Genomic DNA, 22,161 nt, shown 5'->3' with positions numbered 1-22,161 from the left:
CCCAAACACCTGCCACCAGAGTCTCTGTCCCCAGGGTGAGCTGCAGTTGCCTCCTGCCTCTTTAGGAGACTCTCTGAGAATCAGCAGGTAGGTCTGACCAAGGCTCCGCTGAAATCACTGCTTCTGCCCCAGGACCCAGAACGTATGAGATTTTGTGTGAACCCTTTAAAAGTGGAGTCTCTGTTTCCCCAGCCCTCTGAGACTCCCAAAAGTATGCCCTGCTGGTCTTTCAAAGCCAAATGCTCTGGGGGCTTATCTTCCCAGGCAGGACCCTCGGACTAGGGAGCCTGATATGGGGCTCAGACCCCTCACTCCTTTGGAAGAACCTCTACAGTTGTGATCACAACCTTCTCCAGCTTGTGTGTTACCCACCCAGGATGGGAGGAGGAACTTGACTGTCTCGAGTCCATCCCTCCTTAGCTGTCTTGTGGTATTTCCTTCTTTATGTCTTTTAGCTGTGGGAGGTATTTTTCATTGCTGATTGTCCCATAAATACAGTTGTGATTTGGTGTGCCCATGAGAGGAGGTGAGCTCAGGGTTCTTCTACTCTTCTCTCTTGACTGATCTCTCTCTACTGTCTTTTTCTTTTTATTAGTTCTTGCTTAAATAAAGTTAGTTGGACATGATTCACTTTTTTAATAAAGCATTTATTTATTTGGCTGCATCGAGCCATGTGGGATCTTTTGTTGTGATGCAGACTCTCTAGTTGCGACTCGTGGGCTTAGTTGTTCCCCGGCATGTGGGATCTTAGTTCCCTGACCAGGGATGGAACCCATGTCCCCTGCATTGCAAGGTGGATTCTTAATCACTGGACCACAGGGGGAGTCCAGACACGACTTACTTTGAATAAACCGTGTAGGCGTCCTCCATTTGTAAGTGTTCATATAACATCCCTGTGATTAACCTTTGGCAGCTCATCTGGTGTCTGTGTCCTGCACACTGATTTGCAGTTGCTAGGCTTCAATTTGCAGGAAGGATCTATTTCCCTTTTTAGAACCCGGGAGGGCGTTTTTGTGTTTCCAGTCTGTTGGAGTGTCTCCTGTTCTCCCAGATTTCTTAAAGAACACCTCAGCAATTGTCTGATCTCATTTTCACGTTCCTTCAGTTAATAAGTGTATTAAAGCCAATTTATTACCCAGGATTGCCTCATTTGTTTCAAAATAGCCTGTGTACAGAGGAAGCTCTATTCCCTTAGTGAGAGTTAACTCAAGTGTTAAAACCCATTCTAGAGAAAAACAGACTCATCTAGTTTGTTTTTGCTATTAAACACGTTTTTAAAAAAGGAGTTGGCCTTTGGATATCGATGGAAGTTGAGAAAAATAGCCCAAAGACTGAAAAGGTAAATGAAGAGAGAGAGGGACGAAACCCTTGATTCTGAGTGTTCTGAAAAAAGTGTGAAATGTCATTCTTTTCCTTAATAGTTCCCTTAAGGAACATGAGAAAGTTTTCAAAGCAGTGGCTGGTCGAGGCATGCACATGGTAAGGATTTCTGTACCTCTAGGGGAAAATATAGATCAATTAAAATCTTCAGGAGTTTCTTACATTTGTCAGAAATTGCTTACAGACGTCTGATATCTTTCTGATAATTTGGGAATTTCCATGGACTTCTGTGCTTTTATAGTCACCCATTTATTTTCTCTCTGCTGTCTTCTACCTTATTAAGAAGATAAGAGAAAAAAAAAACGCACAACAACAGCACAAAACTAAATCTGAAGCAGCAGACTGTTGGAAACAGTGAATAACATAAATAACACAGTTCAGGAAAATTGTAAGATGCTATTAGAATACAATGATGTCTTCCGGTGCCCAAGAACTTGAGGAAAGAAGCTAATTTTTTGAGCCTGTGTCACCACTAATCACAAACTCTGATGGGCTTTTGGAAATACATGCCAGTGATTTTATCGTATCTTCAGAACAGTCCTTCAAGGTGTGGGGATTATGGCCTTTCTTTCTTTATTTTCGGCTGTGCCGGGTCTCTTTCGCTCCCTGGGGGCCACTTTCTAGTTGTGGTGCACAGGCTTCTCATTGCAGGGGCTTCTCTTGTTGAGGAGCATGGACTATAGCGTGTGTGGACTTAGTAACTGGGTCTCATGGGCTTAGTTGTCCTGCAGTGTGTGGGATCTTCCCAGATCAGGGATCAAACCCATGTCCCCTGCACTGGCAGGTGGATTCTTAAGCACAGGGCCACCAGGGAAGACCCTATGCCTGTTTTATACACAAACAAACCGAGGTGTAGGCGGGCTGAGTCAGTTTCTCACGTCACGTAGATGGGAGCTGGCAGAATCCAGCTCTTGTTTGTGCAGCCAGATCCTCTCTCTGAGTCTTGAACTGAGAACCTCATACTTGACAGATAAGGTCAGTCATCCTCGGAGGAAACACAGGGCTTGTCTGTAGACATCGTGGCTCCAAGGTGACATGGCTGCAATGCCCGGAGGGCAGGACTGGAATGTGCTCATAAATACAAAACTGACATCTTACGCACCGTGTGCGTCTAATCTGGAGAAAGATGCTAACACAGAGATGCTCCCTGGCGGGGGAGTAGGGAACACCGACTAGGACAGAGGACAAAAGCACTGTTTTCACCCTTCTGGGCGGGGGGTGGGGGGGGTGGGGATTGGTGGGAACATTCCTGTCTGCAGGGCAGACAGGCAGCTCCGCATTGTGGCCCATGCGGCCAGATGTGGCTCAGAGCAAAGCTCTCTCGGCCTCTCCATTGTGAGGAGATTGTTAACAGTCCCCAGGTGAGAACACCAAGTTCAAAGAAGGTTTACTTTGACAAGCCAAGGAGCTCTGAGGGGCAGAGGTAGGTTCAGACTCTCTCTTTTTTTTTTTTTTTTTTTTAAAAAGTACTTATTTTATTTGTTTTTGGCTGCGCTCGGTCTTTGTGGCTACACGTGGGCTTTCTCTAGTTTCCGGGAGCGGGGGCGACTCTGTAGTTGTGGTGCTCGAGCATCTCATCGCAGTGGCTTCTCCTGTTGCAGAGCGCGGGCTCCAGAGCGCACGGGCTTCAGAAGCTGTGCAGGCAATCTCAGTAGTTGCAGCTCCCCGGCTCTAGAGCACTGACTCAGTAGTCGTGGCCTGTGGGCTTAGTTGCTCTACGGCATGTGGAATCTTCTAGGACCAGGGATTGAACCCATGTCCCCTGCATAGCCAGGCAGAGTCTTATCCACTGTACCACCAGCAAAGTCCCAGGCTCTCTTGAGAATGTCATTCTTCCTCTTGCAAGTCTTGTCATTCCTGGGATGCTGAGCCTCGTGGATGATTGATTGTGGGGCCTGGTCCCATGGGTGGCTTGAACTCCTGTGTGTGCCTGCTGGGCCGTAGCATCCCCTGATGCACACGCACCTCTCCGGGAAGCCTGGACTGCAGGAATGATTCCCTGGGTGACCTGGCTCCGTGCTGGCCTGGCCTGGCTGTGATATCTGGGGGTGTCATCACCATGCTCTGAACACCAGCCTCCAGGGGAGCAGCCAGCATCTCCGGCTCTTTGCCCCCCTTGGCAGATGGTCCTGATCTGAGAGTTTTCTGTGATACCCTCCCTGACAGTAGTGACTGGTGGAGACAATAGAATCTCATCTTTATAAAAAAAAATCGCAAAATACCTCATTTTGAGAACAAAAGCTTTCAAAAGGAGTTGCGTGGAGATGTTTAGTTGCTTTCTACGGTATGGAAACATATTGATATAACCAAAGCACACTTGAGATATTTAAGCATCAAAGCATCCGTGGAGGCTTATTCTTAAGAGTAAAATGTATTGCTTTGTTTGCATTGATTCCAGTGTGAAGAGGCACTCCAAAGGCAAGAAGAAACAAGGATTCCATATAATGAGTTTGTGCTATGTGAATGTAAATGGATACTTGAAAACAGTTTGCTCTCTTAAACATCCTAAGTATTCCCCACTGCTATCTTCCAGAAAGTAGGACTGTTTAAACAAACCCCTTCTTTGCAGGTGGTGCAGAGGTTAACTCCAGTCCAGCCCCTGCCTGGTTTTCATCCACTCCAAATGCTAATGGCGTTTGAATCAATCAGAAAGATTTGAGTTTCCTGGATGGAGAGATGGCCTCTTAAAACTTGGATGCTATATATAGTATCTCAATATGAAGTGAGACTAGAAAAGTTTTATGAAAGAAGAATCCTCAAGTGCAGAAGAAGGACAATCATATTCTGTTATAAGACATTTCCTTACATCTAAGACCCAGTTAAGTGACAGGTCACCCTCAGCACCCTCCCCCATGCTCACAGTGGCTTAGAGCATCTTTATAACATAGGAATCATTTAATTTCTTCACACCAGAGCATCAAGTATTTCCACACTCCAGTATTGGAGTGTGGAAAAAAATAGCAAATTTCCTCTTGTTTTCTAGTAGGACCATAGAGCAGACATTTGCTGCTTGTATCATTTTTAAGGACAGGCATGTAAAGTGGCACAAACCTTTGATATGGGCTTAAATTCTGAGTATTATAAAAATTTAGTGCAAAGTAGAGATTTCTTTGAAAGACCGGCTACTACGTATGTGTAAAGTGCTGACAAGAGCATTTTTTAATAAACACATCTCAAATTTGGCATGCAAAGCGGGGCATTTAGAAAGCCATGAAAATAAGCCAGTGCATAAAATACAGCATGAAAAAGGTTAACTGTGAACTTTTCCAATGGACAAGTCTGAGCAAAGCTCTCTTTTGTTAGGGTGGATGTGAGAGCTTACGGTTCTTTGCTGCAAAAATAAGAGCAGAAACTTGTTTTGAAGTAACAGCTACAGAGAAGGCTCCTTCTGGTTCATCCATATTTTATTAGGGTAGCAGTTAAAAAATTCATTAGCGACACCCATCTGGAGCTAACAGCACTCTTGAGGGGGTTCAGATGGTGATCAGCTTTTTGAGTAGCACTTTACATGGAAAGAAAAAAGACAGTCGTTTATGAGAATTAATAGTACTGTGGAGAGAGGCTACTCAGTGATTTCAGAGCAAACCCTTTCACGGGTTTTATGAGTCTCTAGTTGCTAAATTCCTCTACTACTTGCTTCACCTGGAGGAAGGAGATCCAGAGGTAAAAAGGAAAGAAAAGAGAACTCAGGACATTGGATCAGAGAGTTGGGCAGGTATTGGCCAACGAGAGTGGGTGGGTTAAGTGTCTAGGGATACCATGCTAGAGGCCGTGTGTGTTGGCCTCCAAGAGCCTCCTCCTGCTCTGGTTTATCTTTACCTTAAGTTCTGTCTACAAGGCTTCCCTGCTGGCTCAGATGGTAAAGAATTTGCCTGTAGTGCAAGGAGACCCGGGTTCAATCTCTGAGTTGGGAAGATCCCCTGGCAAAGGGAATTGGCTGCCCACTCCAGTATTCTTGCCTGGAAAATTCCATGGACAGAGGAGCCTGGCAGGCTGCAGTCCATGGGGTTGAAAAGAGACATGACTGAGTGACTAAGACTTTCATTTTCACTGCCTACAGGGGGCCATGTCCAGGTGCCTTGGCTTTAAGATGATACTTTTGCTCTATTCCTGAATTGCAACTAAAAATAGCTTTTGAATGATTACTCTGTGCCAAGCTTGGCAGAGGGCAGTGAAACTCGTAACCTTCTCTAGCGTCTCAGCAATGCCATGAGGTGGAGTCCCAGGTGACCGACCAGATAACACAATGCAGAGTCGCAAGTAACCCAGCAGCACTCACTTGGAAGTGGCAGAGAGAAACTGTAAATGCAGCTTATCTGTCTCCAGAGCCCGTACCATTTCCTACTGAAAAACACAGGTCCATAATTTGTGTGTGGGTATGTACATGCTTTTTAAATAAGCTATTTATTTGGGAATATTTATGGATTTATAGAAAAGTAGGAAGGATAATACAGAGAAGGCGATGGCACCCTACTCCAGTACTCTTGCCTGGAAAATCCCATGGACGGAGGAGCCTGGTAGGCTGTAGTCCATGGGGTCGCTAAGAGTCGGACACGACTGAGCGACTTCACTTTCACTTTTCACTTTCACGCATTGGAGAAGGACATGGCAACCCACTCCAGTGTTCTTGCCTGGAGAATCCCAGGGACGGGAGAGCCTGGTGGACTGCCGTCTATGGGGTCGCACAGAGTCAGACATGACTGAAGCGACTTAGCAGCAGCAGCAGGAAGGATAATAGTTTCCTTCACCCAGGTTTCCGTATGCTAACATATATAATATGTTATAATATATATTATATATTTGTTGTTGTCCAGTTGCTAAGTTATGTATGTCTGACTCTTTGTGACCCCATGGACTGCAGTCCACCAGGCTCCTCTGTCCATGGAGTTTTCCAGGCAAGAACACTGGAGTAGGTTGCCATTTCCTCCTCCAGGGAATCTTCCCAATGCAGGGATCGAACCCACATCTCCTGGGTCTCCTGCATTGGTATATGAATTCTTTACCACTGTCCCACCTGGGAAGCCCTGTATCATGGTAGGATAATTAAAACTAAAAAATTAACATTGGTACAATGAGCTAACCTACAGCTTTTATTTGAGTTTCACCAACTTTCCGTGAATATCCTTTCATTGTTCCCAGATCCGATCCGGGATCCCATACTGCATGGCGCATGTGTGGGTTTGACCCTTAAACACCAAAGTGGGCTGAATGTTGAACCGTGTTTGGGTCTTGCTGTCCTGACTGCAGACGGTGGGTGGAGGGGGCCTTTGGGGAAGTGAGAAAGCTGCTGGCCTCCTGGGCCTTCCTCATGGGTGGTCATGTCGGGGGCTGGTGGGGGACGGGGTTGGGCGATGCCCAGGCCTCCCATTGTCTTATAGAAAGTGGAAACCCTGTGTCGGGGAGAAGATTTAGAACAGATGTGTGGGAACAAGTTTTAAATACAGATCACACTTGGTCCGCATGTAGTGGGCAACAACTATAGCTGCATTCCAAGAAACAAAAGAGGAAGATTCTGCGAAGAAACATGATCTACAGTGCTGTGAATAAGTTTAGGATAGGCTTGAACCCCCAAGTGTTCTAGGAGGTTATTCAGGACTCCTCCGTAGAGCAGAGGCTCCCAGCCCCACTGCCTATGGGGTCACTTAGGGAGCCTCCAAAGGACTCAGGCCTGAGTCCCTCTCCCCAACTCTGTGATGTCATCAGCCTGGGTGGTGGCCTGGACTGTGGAATTTTTAAAAGATGACATTTAAAAGTGACTCTAACGTGCAGCCTTGTTTGGGAACCACTGATCCAAAATCTCAGCATTTCAGCTGCAGAACTAAAGCCAAGGACAGCGGTGACAGCAGCTGGACACACAGACTGCATTGGTGTAATGGTGTCCCTCACCCAACACCTTCCGGAATCACCAGAGTCTTCCTTTTGGTTCTTTCTCTCCTGAGCCCGCCCCTTCTGCCAGAATTCCTCCTTTCTCCAGGCTCTCTGTTCTCATCCATTCCTCTTCTCTCCAGCACAGGTCCCGGCCTCATACTGCCTCCACCTGGAAGCCCTCCAGGCTTGCCCACAGCCTGCTGTCCCTTCTTCCCCCGTGGCCTTGCCCTGCCTACTCTCAGTGATCCTGAGAAAGAATCGTGCCATTCCTGTATGCTTGCTGTTCCCTCTACCTGCAGATTCTTTACTGACTGAGCTACCAGGGAAGCTCATGTATATATATAATCTACATTCCCATAAATATTTGTGTATGTACATACACACTTGCATGTCTTTTTATTATACTCTGGCATGTGTGAACCCCTGAGTATGTATGTGTGTGCATGTGCACACGCACACACACACACACACACACACACACACACACACAGCCTGGTCCTCCCTGCCCATTGATGATGCTGTTGAAAATGTACTTCCTGTTGGACTTCTGATTTTAGCCCCCAATTTAAGCTTTAACCTTAAGCGATTTAAGGTTGTTGAGGATGCGGCTGGCTTGTTTTAGGTATGGGGAGTTTTATATGGATATGTGTATAATGGTAGAAGCTGACAAGGAAAAAGAGAGACATTTTTGGCCTAATGGATGTTTTTAAAAATGTAGTCATCTTGGTAAACTAGTTAGGATGATTCTGAAGGGGTTCTTTGTAGAAAGATTGAGAATATCATTTATCTGGCCCTGAAGTGTTTCTTTGCCTAAGGGTTTCTTGGGGGCGTACCTCATGGTCTAGCGGTTAAGAATCTGCCTCGCAATGCCGGGGGTGTGGGTGCGATCATGGCACTAAGCTCTCACATGCCCCGGAGCAGCTGAGCCTGCGTGCCGCACTAGCCCGTGCTGCAACTGGAGAGTCCAAGCGCCACGGTGAAAGGTCCTTCATGACCTAATGAAGGGCCCATGCACCACAGCTAAGACCCGGCACAGCCCCAAAACTAAATATTAAAAAATTAAATGTCATCAGAGGGTGGTGGAGGGTGGGCAGCGTGCCCAAAACGCTCCGAAGGAAGTGTACTCCCTGCCCATTGTTGCGAGGAGTCCTGGGGTGGCTGTGGAGCAGTGAAGGACGCAGACATCGGGGGGTGGCTCCTCCTGGCTTGGTGCCCCCTGCTGTGTGTAGGAAGCTGCGGGCTTCCTTTGCCCTGGGTTTGGTGCCTCCTAACTGGTGTCCTTGTGTCCTTTCTTGTTCCTGCCTGGTCTCTTCTCCACCGAGGGAATCTCGTAAAACATGCCGATCAGGTTCCGCCTCTTTCCAGAGATCACTCCCAGGACAAAGAGCCAGTCCCGGTGCAGCCGGGTGCAGCGGCTGGCTCCATCCTGCCACCTGCCTGTCACCAGGGTCCCCCATCTGCCCTTGCATCTCCGTCCCTTCCTCTCTCAGGATCTTCCCAGCAGCCTCCCCCATGGCCTCCCTGCCTCCCGCACACTCGTCAGATCTCAAGGCCCCACTGACCAAAACCAGGGCTCTGTTACCGCCAGTCCGCCCGTCACCCTCCCTGTCTCTGTTCCTCCGTGTGCTTGCGTGATCACCACTGCCCCCTCCCAGGAGGGCAGGGGCCCTGAGAGCTCACCATGCTCCCTCAAGGGCAGGGTCTGTGTCCTCTGAGAGGCAGGCGCTCAGAGGGGCGGGACGTGGGAGAGGTTAGGGAGGTGCCCCTGAGGATCAAGGAGGGGGCAGGGGAGCCTGCCAGGAAGACAGGGAAGGAGCAAGTCTCACAGCCCAGGAGGCTCTGGTCAAGCTGATGGGGGGGACTCTCGGGCGCAGGTTGCTTATAAGAGTTGTCCTGTCTTCCCGGAACGGTCTGCGTTCACCTTACCCTCCCTTTAACTCCAGGAGGTGAGTTTTGGGGTGGCTCATACAGTGAGGAGAACTCTGGAGCTCAGAGAGCCCTCTGCTTTCCTGTCAGGGTCAACAACTGAGCCAACCAGGCAAGGCCACTGTGTGTGTGCAGTCGCTTCCGCCGTGCCCGACTCTGTGTGACCCTGTGGACTGTGGCCCGCCAGGCTCCTCTGCCCATGGGACTCTCCAGGCAAGAATCCTGGAGTGGGTTACCATGCCCTCCTCCAGGGGATCTTCCCGACCCAGGGATCGAATTCACGCCTCCTGCACTGGCAAGTATTGGAGAAGGAAATGGCCACCCATTCCAATATTCTTGCCTGGAGAATCCCAGAGACAGAAGAGGCTGGTGGGCTGCCGTCTGTGGGGTCGCACAGAGTCGGACACGACTGAAGCGACTTAGCAGCAGCAGCAGCAGCATTGGCAAGTGGGTTCCTTACCACTGGCGCCACCTGGAAGCCCCAGGGAACTCCACTGCTGCTGCTGCTGCTGCTGCTGCTAAGTCGCTTCAGTCGTGTCCGCCTCTGTGCGACCCCACAGACGGCAGCCCACCAGGCTTCCCCGTCCCTGGGATTCTCCAGGCAAGAACACTGGAGTGGGTTGCCATTGCCTTCTCTGGTAACTCCACTAGTTAACTTCATATGGAATTCTCCATTCTCTGTGGTTGATTAGTCATTCCATCTTGGGACGGTTTTTGTACATGACTTACATCCCGTGCTGGATCACAAGCAGTCTGAGGGTGGGGATACGTCCCCATCCAGTATCCTGTGTTCAGGGAGGACAGGTTTTGTTGGCGTGGATCGCACAATTAAAATGGAAATGCATTAAAGCTTGATTTATTTCTCTCCAGCACTTGTCTTGCTCACCAGATCCTTATTACAGTGACCCCGAGGCACTTCCGAATCCCCAGGTGCTCTCTGAACTGTCTGAGAAAGATGAAGTTGTGCTCAGTTGAGTGTTTGTGCTTAATGTATATGATTGGATTCTGGTTCTTGGGAAACAAGTTAATCCTCAGGGATGTGTGGTTTCTTTATGATCCAGAGCCTCTGGTAACCTGAACATTTTATAAAAGTCTATGCCTTGACCATGAAAAATAGGATTAAAATGCCTTCCATGAAAAGAGTATATTCACTTATGTTTCCACTGTATATTTATACACAGGTCATGTTTTGTAGTCATCACGTGCTTCTATTTCTCTCACTATTCTACACTTCCTCAGCAGTGCCTCCGAGTCCCTGTGTTTCCCCTTGACGGAGCAGAAGTGCTTTCCCCATGGGGCCTTAGCATCACCGAGCAACTTTCCCAAACCCACACGAGCATTTTCTGTAGATTTTTAACTTGGGTATTGACTTTAAGGTCTTCCAAGTAAATTCATGAGTATGCTTTCTTAAATTGTATAGTTTAGATTTCCTACTCAAAAGTGAATATGATCTGGTCAATGTATGTTAGATGCCTTCTCTGTATACTAGGGTTTGGGCGGGGGGCTGTTGTAAGGATCGCATGGAGTTTATTTATAGCATAAGTTGAGAACAGTTTATATACACCAATGAGAATAAGTGACAGAGCTGGGTGTTAATAAATAGGGACTCTTAATGAATGTGGACTCTTGGTGAAGGCCTGTGAGCTGGGTGACCTGGACAAGGTAGCTGATGGATAAAGGGAGAGCCTTAGAGGTGGGGCAGCAGGATCCTTGCCGACCTGGCTGGAAACACTGGTTTCTCCCATTTTCTGCGTAAATTATGTAAGCAGACGCTCCTGGGTAGCTTATGTGGGCTGTGTGTGGGAGCCCCGTGACATCTGGGCCGAGTCGCAGCCCTCGTCTTTCACTCCCTTCAGCCTCAGAGCTCACTGGGTGGATGGAGCTGGAGATGGGATCCCGCATAAGCAGGGACCTGCCGATCTGCACCATGGAGAGGCGAGAGGACTGTGCTCCCCGCCCTGGAGCTGCTGTGGAGTGTGAGGCTGCAAGGGAAGGAGACGGCTGCTGAGGCCCTGTCTGGGGCCAGCTGGGCAGACTGGAGCCCTCTTTGGGTTTACACAGAACAGAGGACACAGCTGGCTTCAGGTCCTGCCCTCGTCTTGCCATAGTCGACTTCCTGCCCACTTGAAGCTGTGTTTCCAGAGCTGACTGCAGCAGGGTGCCAGAAGGACTCTGTCTCTCCAAGGGCTGAATGCATTAGAAGCCTTCCTTACTGCAGGATGTGGAGGCTGGGCTTGGATGTCAGCGGGGATTTCAGGCAGGATAGATAAGTAACAATTAGTTTCTGGTCAGAGGGACGGGGCTTCCCAGTTGGGAACCTGCCTGCTGATGCAGGAGACTTAAGAGATGAGGATTCGACCCCTGGGTTGGGAAGATCCCCTGGAGGATGGCATGGCCACTCACTCCAGTATTCTTCCTTGGAGAACCCCATGGACAGGGGAGTCTGGTAGGCTACAGTCCATAGGGTCACAAAGAGTCAGACATGGCTGAAGTGACTTAGCATGCACGCACAGAGGGACATCAAGTGCGTGTGTGTGTGTTAAGTTGCTCAGTCATGTCTGACTTTTTGCAACCCCACAGACTGCAGCCTGCCAGGCTCTTCAGTCCGTGGGGATTCTCCAGGCAAGAATACTGGAGTGAGTTGCCATCTCCTTCTCCAGAAAGACATCATAAATGTCCTAAAAAAAAAAATTTTAAAAATAAGTGGAGAAAGGTTTCAGAGCAGCCATGCGCTCCTTACGGGTTTCGTATAATCCTTCTAGCTCATTCCGCAGGTGACCTCCAGATCCAACGCTATCAGCTCCTCTGCCCTCTCTGGAGGCTTAGGATTGATAGCATGTGACAGTCTCTGTTTCTGGGGTCACATTCTGGGAAGGCTCACACCTGGGGGGATGTCTGGTGTACAGGAGGATTCAGGGGCTGGGCTACTCCCATTCCCCAGCCCTACCTCTCAGCCCCTTATTTGATGAACAGTGTGGCCTGATGGCATTTTACAGGACACCCCTCCTCCCCCCAGGAACTCAGGCTCCCATTGGGGAACTGCTTGGATGGCAGCTGGGCCCGGCCTGGGGAGGTTTCAGACCCTTGGTTGAGTAGCTTTACGGAGGGCTACTCAGACCCAAGCTTCTACAGGCGTTTGAAAAAAAGTGAAATTTCAAACAAGTTATTTTCTACTTAACGTTGCTCCTTTAACTTCAGAAGAGTTATTTGTGTGATTGGACTTGCATAAAAAAAATTAGCTTAAAGTCTCTTTAAGCCAAAAGACAATACAGATTTCACAGGACTCCATTTTGAAGGTATGAAATTGCTGAATAGTTTTCCTTTGGTAATTGAAGCCAGAATTCAGTGTTCTCTCTGCTTCCTTCTGGATTCCTTGTTCTTCAAAAAATATTTTGCCAGTTTCACAGGCAGAGGAGAATTAATTCTTCTTGGCATTCCTCTGCCCTGTCCTGAGCTCCTGCAGCCCTGTGCTGACCACCTCCGGGTGCAGGGGGCAGCCTCAGATGGCAAGAGCAATGAGGGAAAGGATGGGTCTCTTTGGGATCACAGAGCATAGTGACCTAGTTTGGTCTATTAAAAATAATTTTTTTTTTTATTGAGGTGAAACACATATAACAGAGAATTATCCTTGTAACCATTTTTAAGTGTATAGTTCAGTGTCATTAAGGACATTAACATTGTTTTGTTTCTGTCACCGCTGTCCATCTCCAGAACTTTGTTATCTTCCCAGACTGAAGCTCTGTCCGCCCTGAGCACTAGCTCACAACATTCTTCTACCTCCAGCCGTCTGCCTTCCTCTGGCCCCTGGCAACCATCTGTCTGCTTTCTGTCTCTATTAATTTGACTCCTACAGGTATCTCATATAAGTGGAATCAAACAATATTTGTCCCTTTGTGACTATCTTATTTCACTGAGCATCATGTCCTCAAGAGTGAGGTTCATTCATGTTGTAACAGGAGTCAGAATTTCCCTTTTTTAAATAAGGCTGAATAATTTCCCATTGTGTGGATAGACCATGTGTCATCCATCCATTTGTCAAGGCACTCTTGGGTTGTTTCCACTTTGTCTATAGTGAATAATGTCGCTATGAACACAGGGGTACAGTCATCTCTTTGAAACCTGATTTCAATTCTTTTGGGTATATACTAAGAAGTGGAATTGCTAGACCATGTAGTAATTCTATTTTTAATTTTTTGAGGAATTTCTGTACTCTTTTCAGCTATACCATTTTTCATTTCCATAAGTGTACATTTCTATAGAGCACACTGGTTTCAATTTTTCCACACCATCATCAACACTTGTTATTTTCTGTGTATGTGTTTAAGAGTAGCTATCCTAGTGAGTGGTCCAAAATGATGCATTAATGATTCCTTCTGTACATTTTCTGCACCTGTTTGCCATGTTCTTTTCCACCAGTTCAAACTTTGATGGAAGAAAAGAAAAAGAAGAAAAAAGAAAAGATAAAACCTTTCTTTGACTTCTTGTCATTGCAAGTTGTCATCCTAAGTGATGTGCTTGGAGGTAAAGGATATAGAAAAAGCATGTGATTTGGGGTCAGAGGGGCCCCAGTCCATCCATCCATCCATTCTACTTTCCTTCTATATATCCTCACATCCATTAATTTATCCAGCATTTATCAAGCAACTTAAATGCATGGCATGGTCATAACACAGTGGGATCCTGGATGCCTGGCACTCTCTGTTTACCTGATGAAGAATCTGAGACCATCTGTATTCTGGGAGGTAGGGCAGGGCAAGATGTGTGGACCCAGTAGGGGTGGGGAGCTATGCTCCACTTCTCAGCACAGGCTGCCTGATACACAGCTATGCCTCACCTTGTCTGCTCTTACATCTTCCATCCAGTCTGATTCGAGTTGTGGCAGGGCCCCAAGACTCAGCCGCTTGCAGGGGTTTGATTTCTCTGAGCCTGTTTCCTTAACTGAAAGAAACGTTACAATTCCTGGTTGATTCACATGACTTTGGTCGGGAGCTATGGAAATTAATGCAGATGAGGATAAGTGATGAGTAATGAGGTGCTACAAAATATCAAAATAGTAACTGTTAATAACACTTTAATCACAGTTATCCTGAGTGGCAGGCACTGTTCTGAGGGGTCTGCCTGTAGTCACTCATTTAGTTTAATGCTCACCACCATCCTAGGAGAGAAGTACTGTTGATATCTCCATTTTACTGATTAGCATACTGAGGCACAGAGAGGCTAAGGAACTTCTGAAATGTCACACAGCAAGAAATGGCACAATGTGGTTTGAACCAGGCAATGAGGTGCCGAACCTTATGTATGCTGTCAGCTGCTATAGCATCGCCTCTGAGAGGCATCAGCAGTTTTATTGTCTCTATCCTTCTCGCATAGCTGGGAGGGGAACACAGCCCTTGTTTTGGAGAACACAGCACACAGGGCCTCCTATAATTCATTGTGAGATGAGTTGATGGGCGTAGGGTCTCAGTCAGCTCTCCACGGCCCACAGGCACGCAAAGCCGTGGAAAACTCAGGGAACCAAACCATACGTATATCTTAAGAGTAGCCAGAGTAGGTGATTGGCTCTCAATCTGAGGAGTGCGCTGGCATTCGGCTTCAGCTCGTTTGCTTCCCAGGCCACTCCAGGATGAAAGCGCGGATGCACTTAAAAGATCAACAGGCAGGATGCTGGAGGCTCAGAAGGAACTGCTGATGTGCTTGAGACATGTTAGCATAATAGCTGTGCCAGCTGCTCTGCTGAAGAGAGGAGCTGGGACACTGGGCTGTGTCTACACATCCCCGGGGCCGCTTCCTGAGGATCATCAGTTTCTTTACCAGGTTGGCCTGGTGACCACTGAGCCAGCATCTCTGTTAGACAGATGCCCAAGGGATGACCTCTGAGCCTGGGGTTGTTTTCCATTCCAGTTCTGGCTGAGCCAGAGAGGGGTGTGTGTGTGTGTGTGTGTGTGTGTGTGTGTGTGTGTTTATGATGATGTTTTCTCTCTCTCTCCAGGCAGCCAAGATTGTTCACCACCTGCAGCGTCTTTTCGGAGGAGGCGACTGGCACGGAGGCCAGGCTACATGAGAAGCGCGGCTGGGCCCAGGATCAGGTTCCTCTCCCCGCCAGTGGGCGCTCCGTTCCGGGCCCAGGGAGGGGCACGTGACGAGGAGTCTCACCACCCTGAGTCCAGGGCCGGCCCGTGTGGCCTTGACCCTGGAGGCCAGTGTCGAGGTCGCTCAGTTGGGAGCCTCATTCCCAGGAGCACAGCCGCCTCGGCTCTGACCGTGGGGCACCGAGGACCAGCTCTGGCGGCCGTGAGAGGAAGCCCAGGGCTTCTTGGGGCTCAGCCCCGAGCTGGCACTGCCCTGCCCAATAGGCTCAGCAGGCTGAGTGGCCCCAGGGCCACTGGCTGTCGAGGGGAGCTGTCGTCCATGGACACTCGCGAGGCCCCGAGTCCTTGCCGGGAAGCCTGGAACAAAGGTTGTCCATCCCCGGAGGACATGAGTGACACCAGCTGCAGCCTCGGAAGTGGCCCTCAGGCCCCCTCCGTCCCTGCCAGCTCTCAGGATGTCTTTACCTCCAGCTTTAGTTTCATTCGCCTCTCCTTGGGCTCTGCTGGGGAACGGGGAGAAGCAGAAGGCTGCCCACCCTCCAGAGAGGCTGAGGGCCCTCATCAGAGCCTGGAGGAGATGGAGGCCAAGGCTGCCAGCTCAGGTGGACCCCACGAGCACCCTCGGCTCCTCTCTCTCCCCTTCACTCTCAAGGCTTCTCAGGGCCTGGCAGACGCTGCCCAGACCTTGGAGGGCAGCCCTGCGCTGGAGTGCCAGACTCTTCCATTGTTGGACACGGATGCTGCCTCCTCCTGCTCCCTGGATCCCTTGTGGTTTGAAGCCAGCAGCTCTGTGGATGCAAACCAGTGGGACCCCCTGCTCAGCAGATGTGAGCCAGCGCTGCTGCACTGCCTGCAGGGCCAGCGGAGGCGGCTGGAGGTGGGTGTCTTACCAGCCTTCGGGCGCGGGATGGTCACGGCTCAGATTAGTCTTAGGTAGAGGGCCAGAAACGACGCTTCTGGGGTTGACTGATTTCCCACTGGAAAATGTGGCAGCACCTTTGGTGGTTGGCTGCAAAAAGATGTTGCTCCATCTCTGCTTCTTCTCTTTCAGCCTGAACTCAAATCTGTTCTCATTTTGTCTGTCCCTTGGATGCTCAGGTTGTTGTTTGTTGGGCCACAGGCTCCTCTGCAGTTTCTGGCATGGGTGACTCAGGGTTGGCTCAGTGTAACTCTTCTTTGAAGCGGGAGGTCAGGACCACAGAACAGGGGACCTGGAGCTGGCTGGTGTGTGGACGGATGAGTGATAGAGAGGTGGTGATGCTCCAGATTGGGGGCAATCCAGAGTTGCATTTACAGCTCATCTCCCCCTGCAGCTGTGGGAGCTCCCTACATGGAATCAGGGGGCTCTGTTTCTGGTTCCTAAACCTCTCAGCCCCTTAGTTTCCTTGTTTAGAGATGATCACACCACACAGGGTTATTCTATGGTCCAGTGGGAATGTAAGTGCTTTGGAAATTGGGGTGGACTGTATGGATGTAAGTCCTGACACTGCAGTGTTGCTGGCCACCCAGTTATCTGAGGGGTGGGTCCACCTTGGAGGAGGCGGGGTTGTTCTACCCTAGAAAGTTCCCCGGGAAACCTGGGCGGAGGTGCCTTGTGGTGTGGTGACCCATTGACTAGTCCTGTTGAAAGACTGTTTTCCTTCTGGGGTGTGCACGCATGTATACGTGCACATGTATATCTGTGTGCGTGTGTGTGCATATGTCCACGTGTGCACATATGTGGATGTGCACACACGTGCGTGCATGTGCATATGTGTATGCATGTGTGTGTGTGGTGTAGGTACATGTACGTAGGGAAGTGGAGCCTCTCTCATCAGGATTGGCAGGAGGACCTGAAAACGTGAGGTTCATGTTCATTCCGAGGGACTGATCTCATCTGCTCTCAGCCCCTCGCCTGTGGCCTGAAGTCCCAGCCACGTCCCTATTTGCCCTGTCCCAGACCGGCCACCAGATTTATCACCCAGGGAGAGAGAGCAGCCGGGCCAGTGTGCAAGCAACAGTGCGGTGTGCGGTATTCCCAGGCGAGGTGTGGAATCTTTGAGTCAGGCATGTCCAAAACTGACACCACTGTCTTACCCGTTAAACCAGTCCTAACGGGTGTCACTGTTGATCTGTAACTGTTGATTTGAGCTAATAGAATGCACCCAGCTCCTTAGAGGAGCTGCAGGTTCTTCAGCACCTTCCCCGCTGCCCTTCCAACCTCTGCTCCATCTTTAAGTGCCCCCAGTCCTGCTGCTAATCTACTCTCACGGCCACGGCCACGGTCCCTGCCTGGTTCAAATCCTTGTTATGTTTCACCCAAGTTGGTAAGGGGTCCTGACATACTTTCCTCCAGAGTCTCTCTTCCCCACTTCCTCTTCTGCGAGGTCAGCAGCATTGTCTTTGGGAATACTGCTGGGATGCTGTTATTCCTTGGCTTAAAACATTTGGTGGCTTCTTACTTCCCTTAGGATGGTCTCCAAACCCCTCATCCTGACAATGGAGACCTTTCCCGACCTGCTGCAGCTGCTCAGTGCCTTCCTCCTCCGGCTCAGCTGCTCTCTCTTCCTGGGTCTCAGGCCTCTGCCTGGAGCGAGCTTCCTGCCTTGTGCCACCTGCTAGGCTCTTCTTATTCCTTTCAGTGTGGCTCCAAAGCCACTTCCTTGTGAGACCTCTCCTCCCTTCCCCCCACCCTGAGACTGAATGAATCCCTCCCTCCATCCCTCCCCACAGCCCTTTGGATGTGCTCTGTGACACACTCATCACTTTAATAATCAGTTGTTCACCGTCCAAGTTCCTCACTTGACCACGAGCTCTTTATCTCCAGCTCACTTCTCTTAGCCATTTTTGGATGCCTGATGCCTGGCATACTGCCTGGTGCTTGATTAAAATTTTGGTTTTAGTGAAATAATTTATCTTGGTAAGATGGGCTGCAGGAATCTAATTGATAGACTTCTTGGATTGAATGTCTGAGGCATAAGGAGAGGCACACACACAAGGATCCAAACACTCAGTGGAGGTTTGCACCATCGTGATTTTTGGACTCTGAGTGCCAGTTTTCAACACTTTATTTCCAAAATGTTTTAAGAAAAATCTCAGCAACATATCTGCATTTCAAACATCCAAGTTTTGACAGAGGTCAAGCAGAAGTACAATGTGGTTATAAAGACCAGCCTTCCTTCCTCCTAGACAACCAAGCATAAAATCACTTGGCAGTAGGTCTGCTGTAGTCAGCCCACAATGAGGTTTGCTAGAACCAACAGGTTTTCCTTTCCTTTAAAGTCCTCTTACCAAGATATAGGGGTCTTCCCAGGTGGTGCTAGTGGCATAGAACCCACCTACCCATGCAGGAGACGCAGGACATCTGGGTTTGATCCCTGGGTCGAGAAGATCGCCTGGAGGAGGGCATGGCAGCCCACTGCAGTATTCTTGCCTGGAGAATTCCATGGACAGAGGAGCCTGGTGGGTTACAGTCCATAGTGTTGCAAAGACTTGGCCACGACTGAAGTGACTCAGCATGCATGCATGTATCTAGATATAGACCAGGATATCTAGTCCTGGCCTAGATTTTTTGATACTTTGGAGTTTGTGAAACCCTGAGCAGATATGCTTTCTGGGGGCCACAGACTTACCATGCCAGTCTCTGAACTACCAGGACACTGGGGTGCCTGGGAGCTGGAATTCTAGGGGCTGTGGTTGCAGAAAACCACCTTGGCTCACCTTTTAGATTCCATGATCTTTAGTTTTAAAAAGAAATGAAACACACCCTAGATATATCTCTTCTTATAATTAGTTATAAGCCACTGGAGAGTTGTTTTATGGGGTCTTGGTTTCTGGAGGGTCCCCCGGGGGCTTGTACTCCTGGCATGCTGGCGGGACTGCCTGACTGGTAGCCTGCTGCTTTCACTTCCTTGCTGTGTGACCCGAAGTCATTTCCTTCATTGTTCTGTGCCTCAAGATGCTCTTGTAGTAGTTGGAGGTAACTGTAGTCCCCACCTCATAGATTGTCGTGAGGATGAAAAGTGCTGGTCCATGTGCAGTGCTTCAGATTGGTTCTGATGCCCAGTAAGAACACAGAATATTGCTCATTGTTATAGAGTATTGCTCATTAGAGAAATGGCTCAGGCGAAGAGAATTTGAGTCAAAAGGGGAATTCACTCTTCTTCCTTGTTGACTTAAAAAATATTCACAACCTTTTAAAAAAAATTCACAACCTAAAAGTTGAGAGTTATGTTTTATTTGGTGGGAATTTTTAGTGCTTAAGCCCAGGAGATAGCATCTCAAGTGACCCTGAGAGATGCTCCAAGGAGGCAAGAGGGGGAGCCAGGTTATATAGAAGTTTTGCAACAAAGGGAAGGTAGTCTGAACATCAAAAGATTATTGTTAATTAACAAAACCCAGATATCCCAGGTTAAGTAGTTTAGCACTTTTCTATGTATGGGAAGATGCAAGAGTCTGGGCTCACTGAAATCATTCCTTTGATACTCACCTCAGCTGTCTGGGGCCGGTATTCTGTGTTTTTCACATTCTGAGCTTCCTTGGGGCTCACCGTACGGAGTGGCTGCAGTCTGATGGCTGCGAGCTGACAGATAATCTTTTCCTTCCTGAGTTCCCTCAGAGCTCACTGGCTCACATTGGAAGGCTGCAATCAGTGATGACTGTGACATCCATGTTTACTGACATGGCAGGAAATATTCCATTTCTCACCCTACAGTTCAAATTAAACTCACGTCTTGTCTCAGATGATAGGATCTGGACACAGTTGCTCTGCAGTGTAAGTGCCTTTGTTTATCCAGCACCTGGATAGTGAGTAACATGGTGCTCTTCCCAGTGGTTTGCATGTCTGTTGTGTGGAAGAGGGATGACCTTTATTCTGGGTCACGGAGTGACAAAAGGAACTCTGTCCAGGGCGAAGGCCTTACAGGAATGCAGGTTTTGCTTCAGATGGAGGAAGAGGCTCCCGACAGTAGAGTTGTGCTTGATGAGGGAGGCCTTGCTTTTTCCATCATGTTTGTGCGGAAACCTCAGATTGCTCATTTGGGCTGAAGAACTGGGGAAGGGTTGAGCTAAGGATCTTCAGAAAGATCCCTTCAAAGATTGGGATTCTAGTGTTCTGACGCTTTTTAAAATATTGTATTCTAATTCCTTAACCCTCTTCTCTCTCCTTAAGGAAAATGAAAATCTCAGGAATTTGAATTTTAGCTCCTGTTAAATACAGTCCCTCCTTCATATCCGCAGATTCTGTACTTGGGAATTCACTCACTTGTTAAAACTTACTCAAGTCCAAGGTCAGGGTTCACAGTGCTTCCCTGGTCTTTTGTGGGCGTGCAGTCACTCAGTCTTGTCTGACTCTTAGGGATCCTTTGGACTATAGCCTGTTAGGCTTCTCTGTCCTTGGGGTTTTCCAGACAGGAATACTGGAGTGGGCTTCCATTTCCTCCTCCAGGGGATTTTCTTGATCCAGGAATCAAACTCGAGTGTCCTTTGTCTCCTGCATTGCAAGCGGTTTCTTTACCTGCTGAGCCTTCATGGAATCCCTTGTGGACATGCACAGAATGACTAAAAATTTGGGCCACCCAACATGCATGGTCTAGCTGAGGTCTTGTTTCAGCTCAGACTGTAAACTAGTGTACTTTAGGTGGCCTGTTTTTTTTTTTTTTTTTAATTTGATATACAGTTTTTTTTAAAAAATGTTGTTTGTTTTTACTGAAGTATAGTTGATTTACAATGTTGTGTTAGTTTCAGATGTACAGCAAAGTGATTCAGTTAAATTTTAATGCCACGCTTTTCCCACCTTTGATTTGTTTTTGTTGGTGAGGGCACTTTCAGCTGGTTCCCAAGCACAGGACTGGCAGTGCTGTCTGGCACTTGTAAGCACAAGAAGGCTGCCGTGTGCCTAAGTGGAGAAAGTACGTGTGTTAGATCAGCCTCTTTCAGGTGTGAGTTGTGAGCTGAATGTTAATGAAGCAGAGATAAATATTAAATACAGAATCTTTAAAGGCTTCCCAGGTGGTGCTTGTGGTAAAGAACCTGCCTGCCAATGCAGGAGACATCAGAGATTCGGGTTTGATCCCTGGTCAGAAAGATCCCCTCGAGGAGGGCATGGCAACCCATTCAGTATTCTTGCCTGGAGAATTCCATGGACAGAGGAGCCTGGCAGGCTGTGGTCCATAGGGTCACAAAGAGCCAGATACAACTGAAGCTACTTAGCATACACAGGCAGTATCTTTAAACTGAAACACACATGAAACAAGGTTATATATTGATCAGTTGACAAAAATATTGTGACCTAACCCTATTTTCCCTCTGGAAACAGTGGTTCAGTATTTGCTAACTAAGCTTTCCCAGTGATTCTATGGAACTTAACGACCACATATGAGACTCGACTGTATTTTATACTGTTTATAAATAGCCACCCTGGGACATTACCAGGGGTTGGGAAAAAATGCTTATTCATTGGAAGAAAAGCTATGACAAACCTTGACAGCATATTAAAAGCAGAGACATTACTTTACTGACAAAGGTATGTCTAGTCAAAGCTATAGTTTTTCCAGTAGTCACATATGGATGTGAGAGTTGGACCATAAAGAAAGCTGAGCACCGAAGAATTGATGGTTTTGGACAGTGGTGTTGGAGAAGACTCTTGAGGGTCCCTTGGACTGCATGGAGATCTAACCAGTCAATCCTAAAGGAAATCAGTCCTGAATACTCATTGGAAGGACTGATGCTGAAGCTGAAGCTCCAATACTTTGGCCACCTGATGCAAAGAACTGACTCATTTGAAAAGACCTTGATGCTGGGAAAGATTGAGGCAGGGGAAGAAGGGGATGGCAGAGGATAAGATGGTTGGATGGCATCTCTGACTCACTGGACATGAGTTTGAGTAAACTCTGGGAGTTGGTGATGGACAGGGAAGCCT

General features: G+C 48.3%; 1 protein-coding gene across 1 annotated transcript in view; it reads left to right on the top strand.

Moving 5' to 3' along the window:
- The first annotated feature begins 15,166 nt into the window (after positions 1-15,166).
- Positions 15,167-22,161, top strand: part of DISC1 (DISC1 scaffold protein) — a 332,069-nt gene continuing 325,074 nt past the window's right edge. Inside the window, exon 1 of the mRNA XM_040242744.1 lies at positions 15,167-16,140. Within this exon, the coding sequence (XP_040098678.1) occupies positions 15,232-16,140 (909 nt within the window). The 5' untranslated portion in view covers positions 15,167-15,231. The remainder of the gene's footprint in view (positions 16,141-22,161) is intronic.

The sequence above is a fragment of the Oryx dammah genome, unplaced genomic scaffold (assembly GCF_014754425.2).
Source record: "Oryx dammah isolate SB20612 unplaced genomic scaffold, SCBI_Odam_1.1 HiC_scaffold_6, whole genome shotgun sequence".
NCBI classification, from domain to species: domain Eukaryota; kingdom Metazoa; phylum Chordata; class Mammalia; order Artiodactyla; family Bovidae; genus Oryx; species Oryx dammah.
The sequence above is the reverse complement of the archived record's forward strand: the minus strand, read 5'-3'. Positions and strand labels throughout refer to the sequence as shown.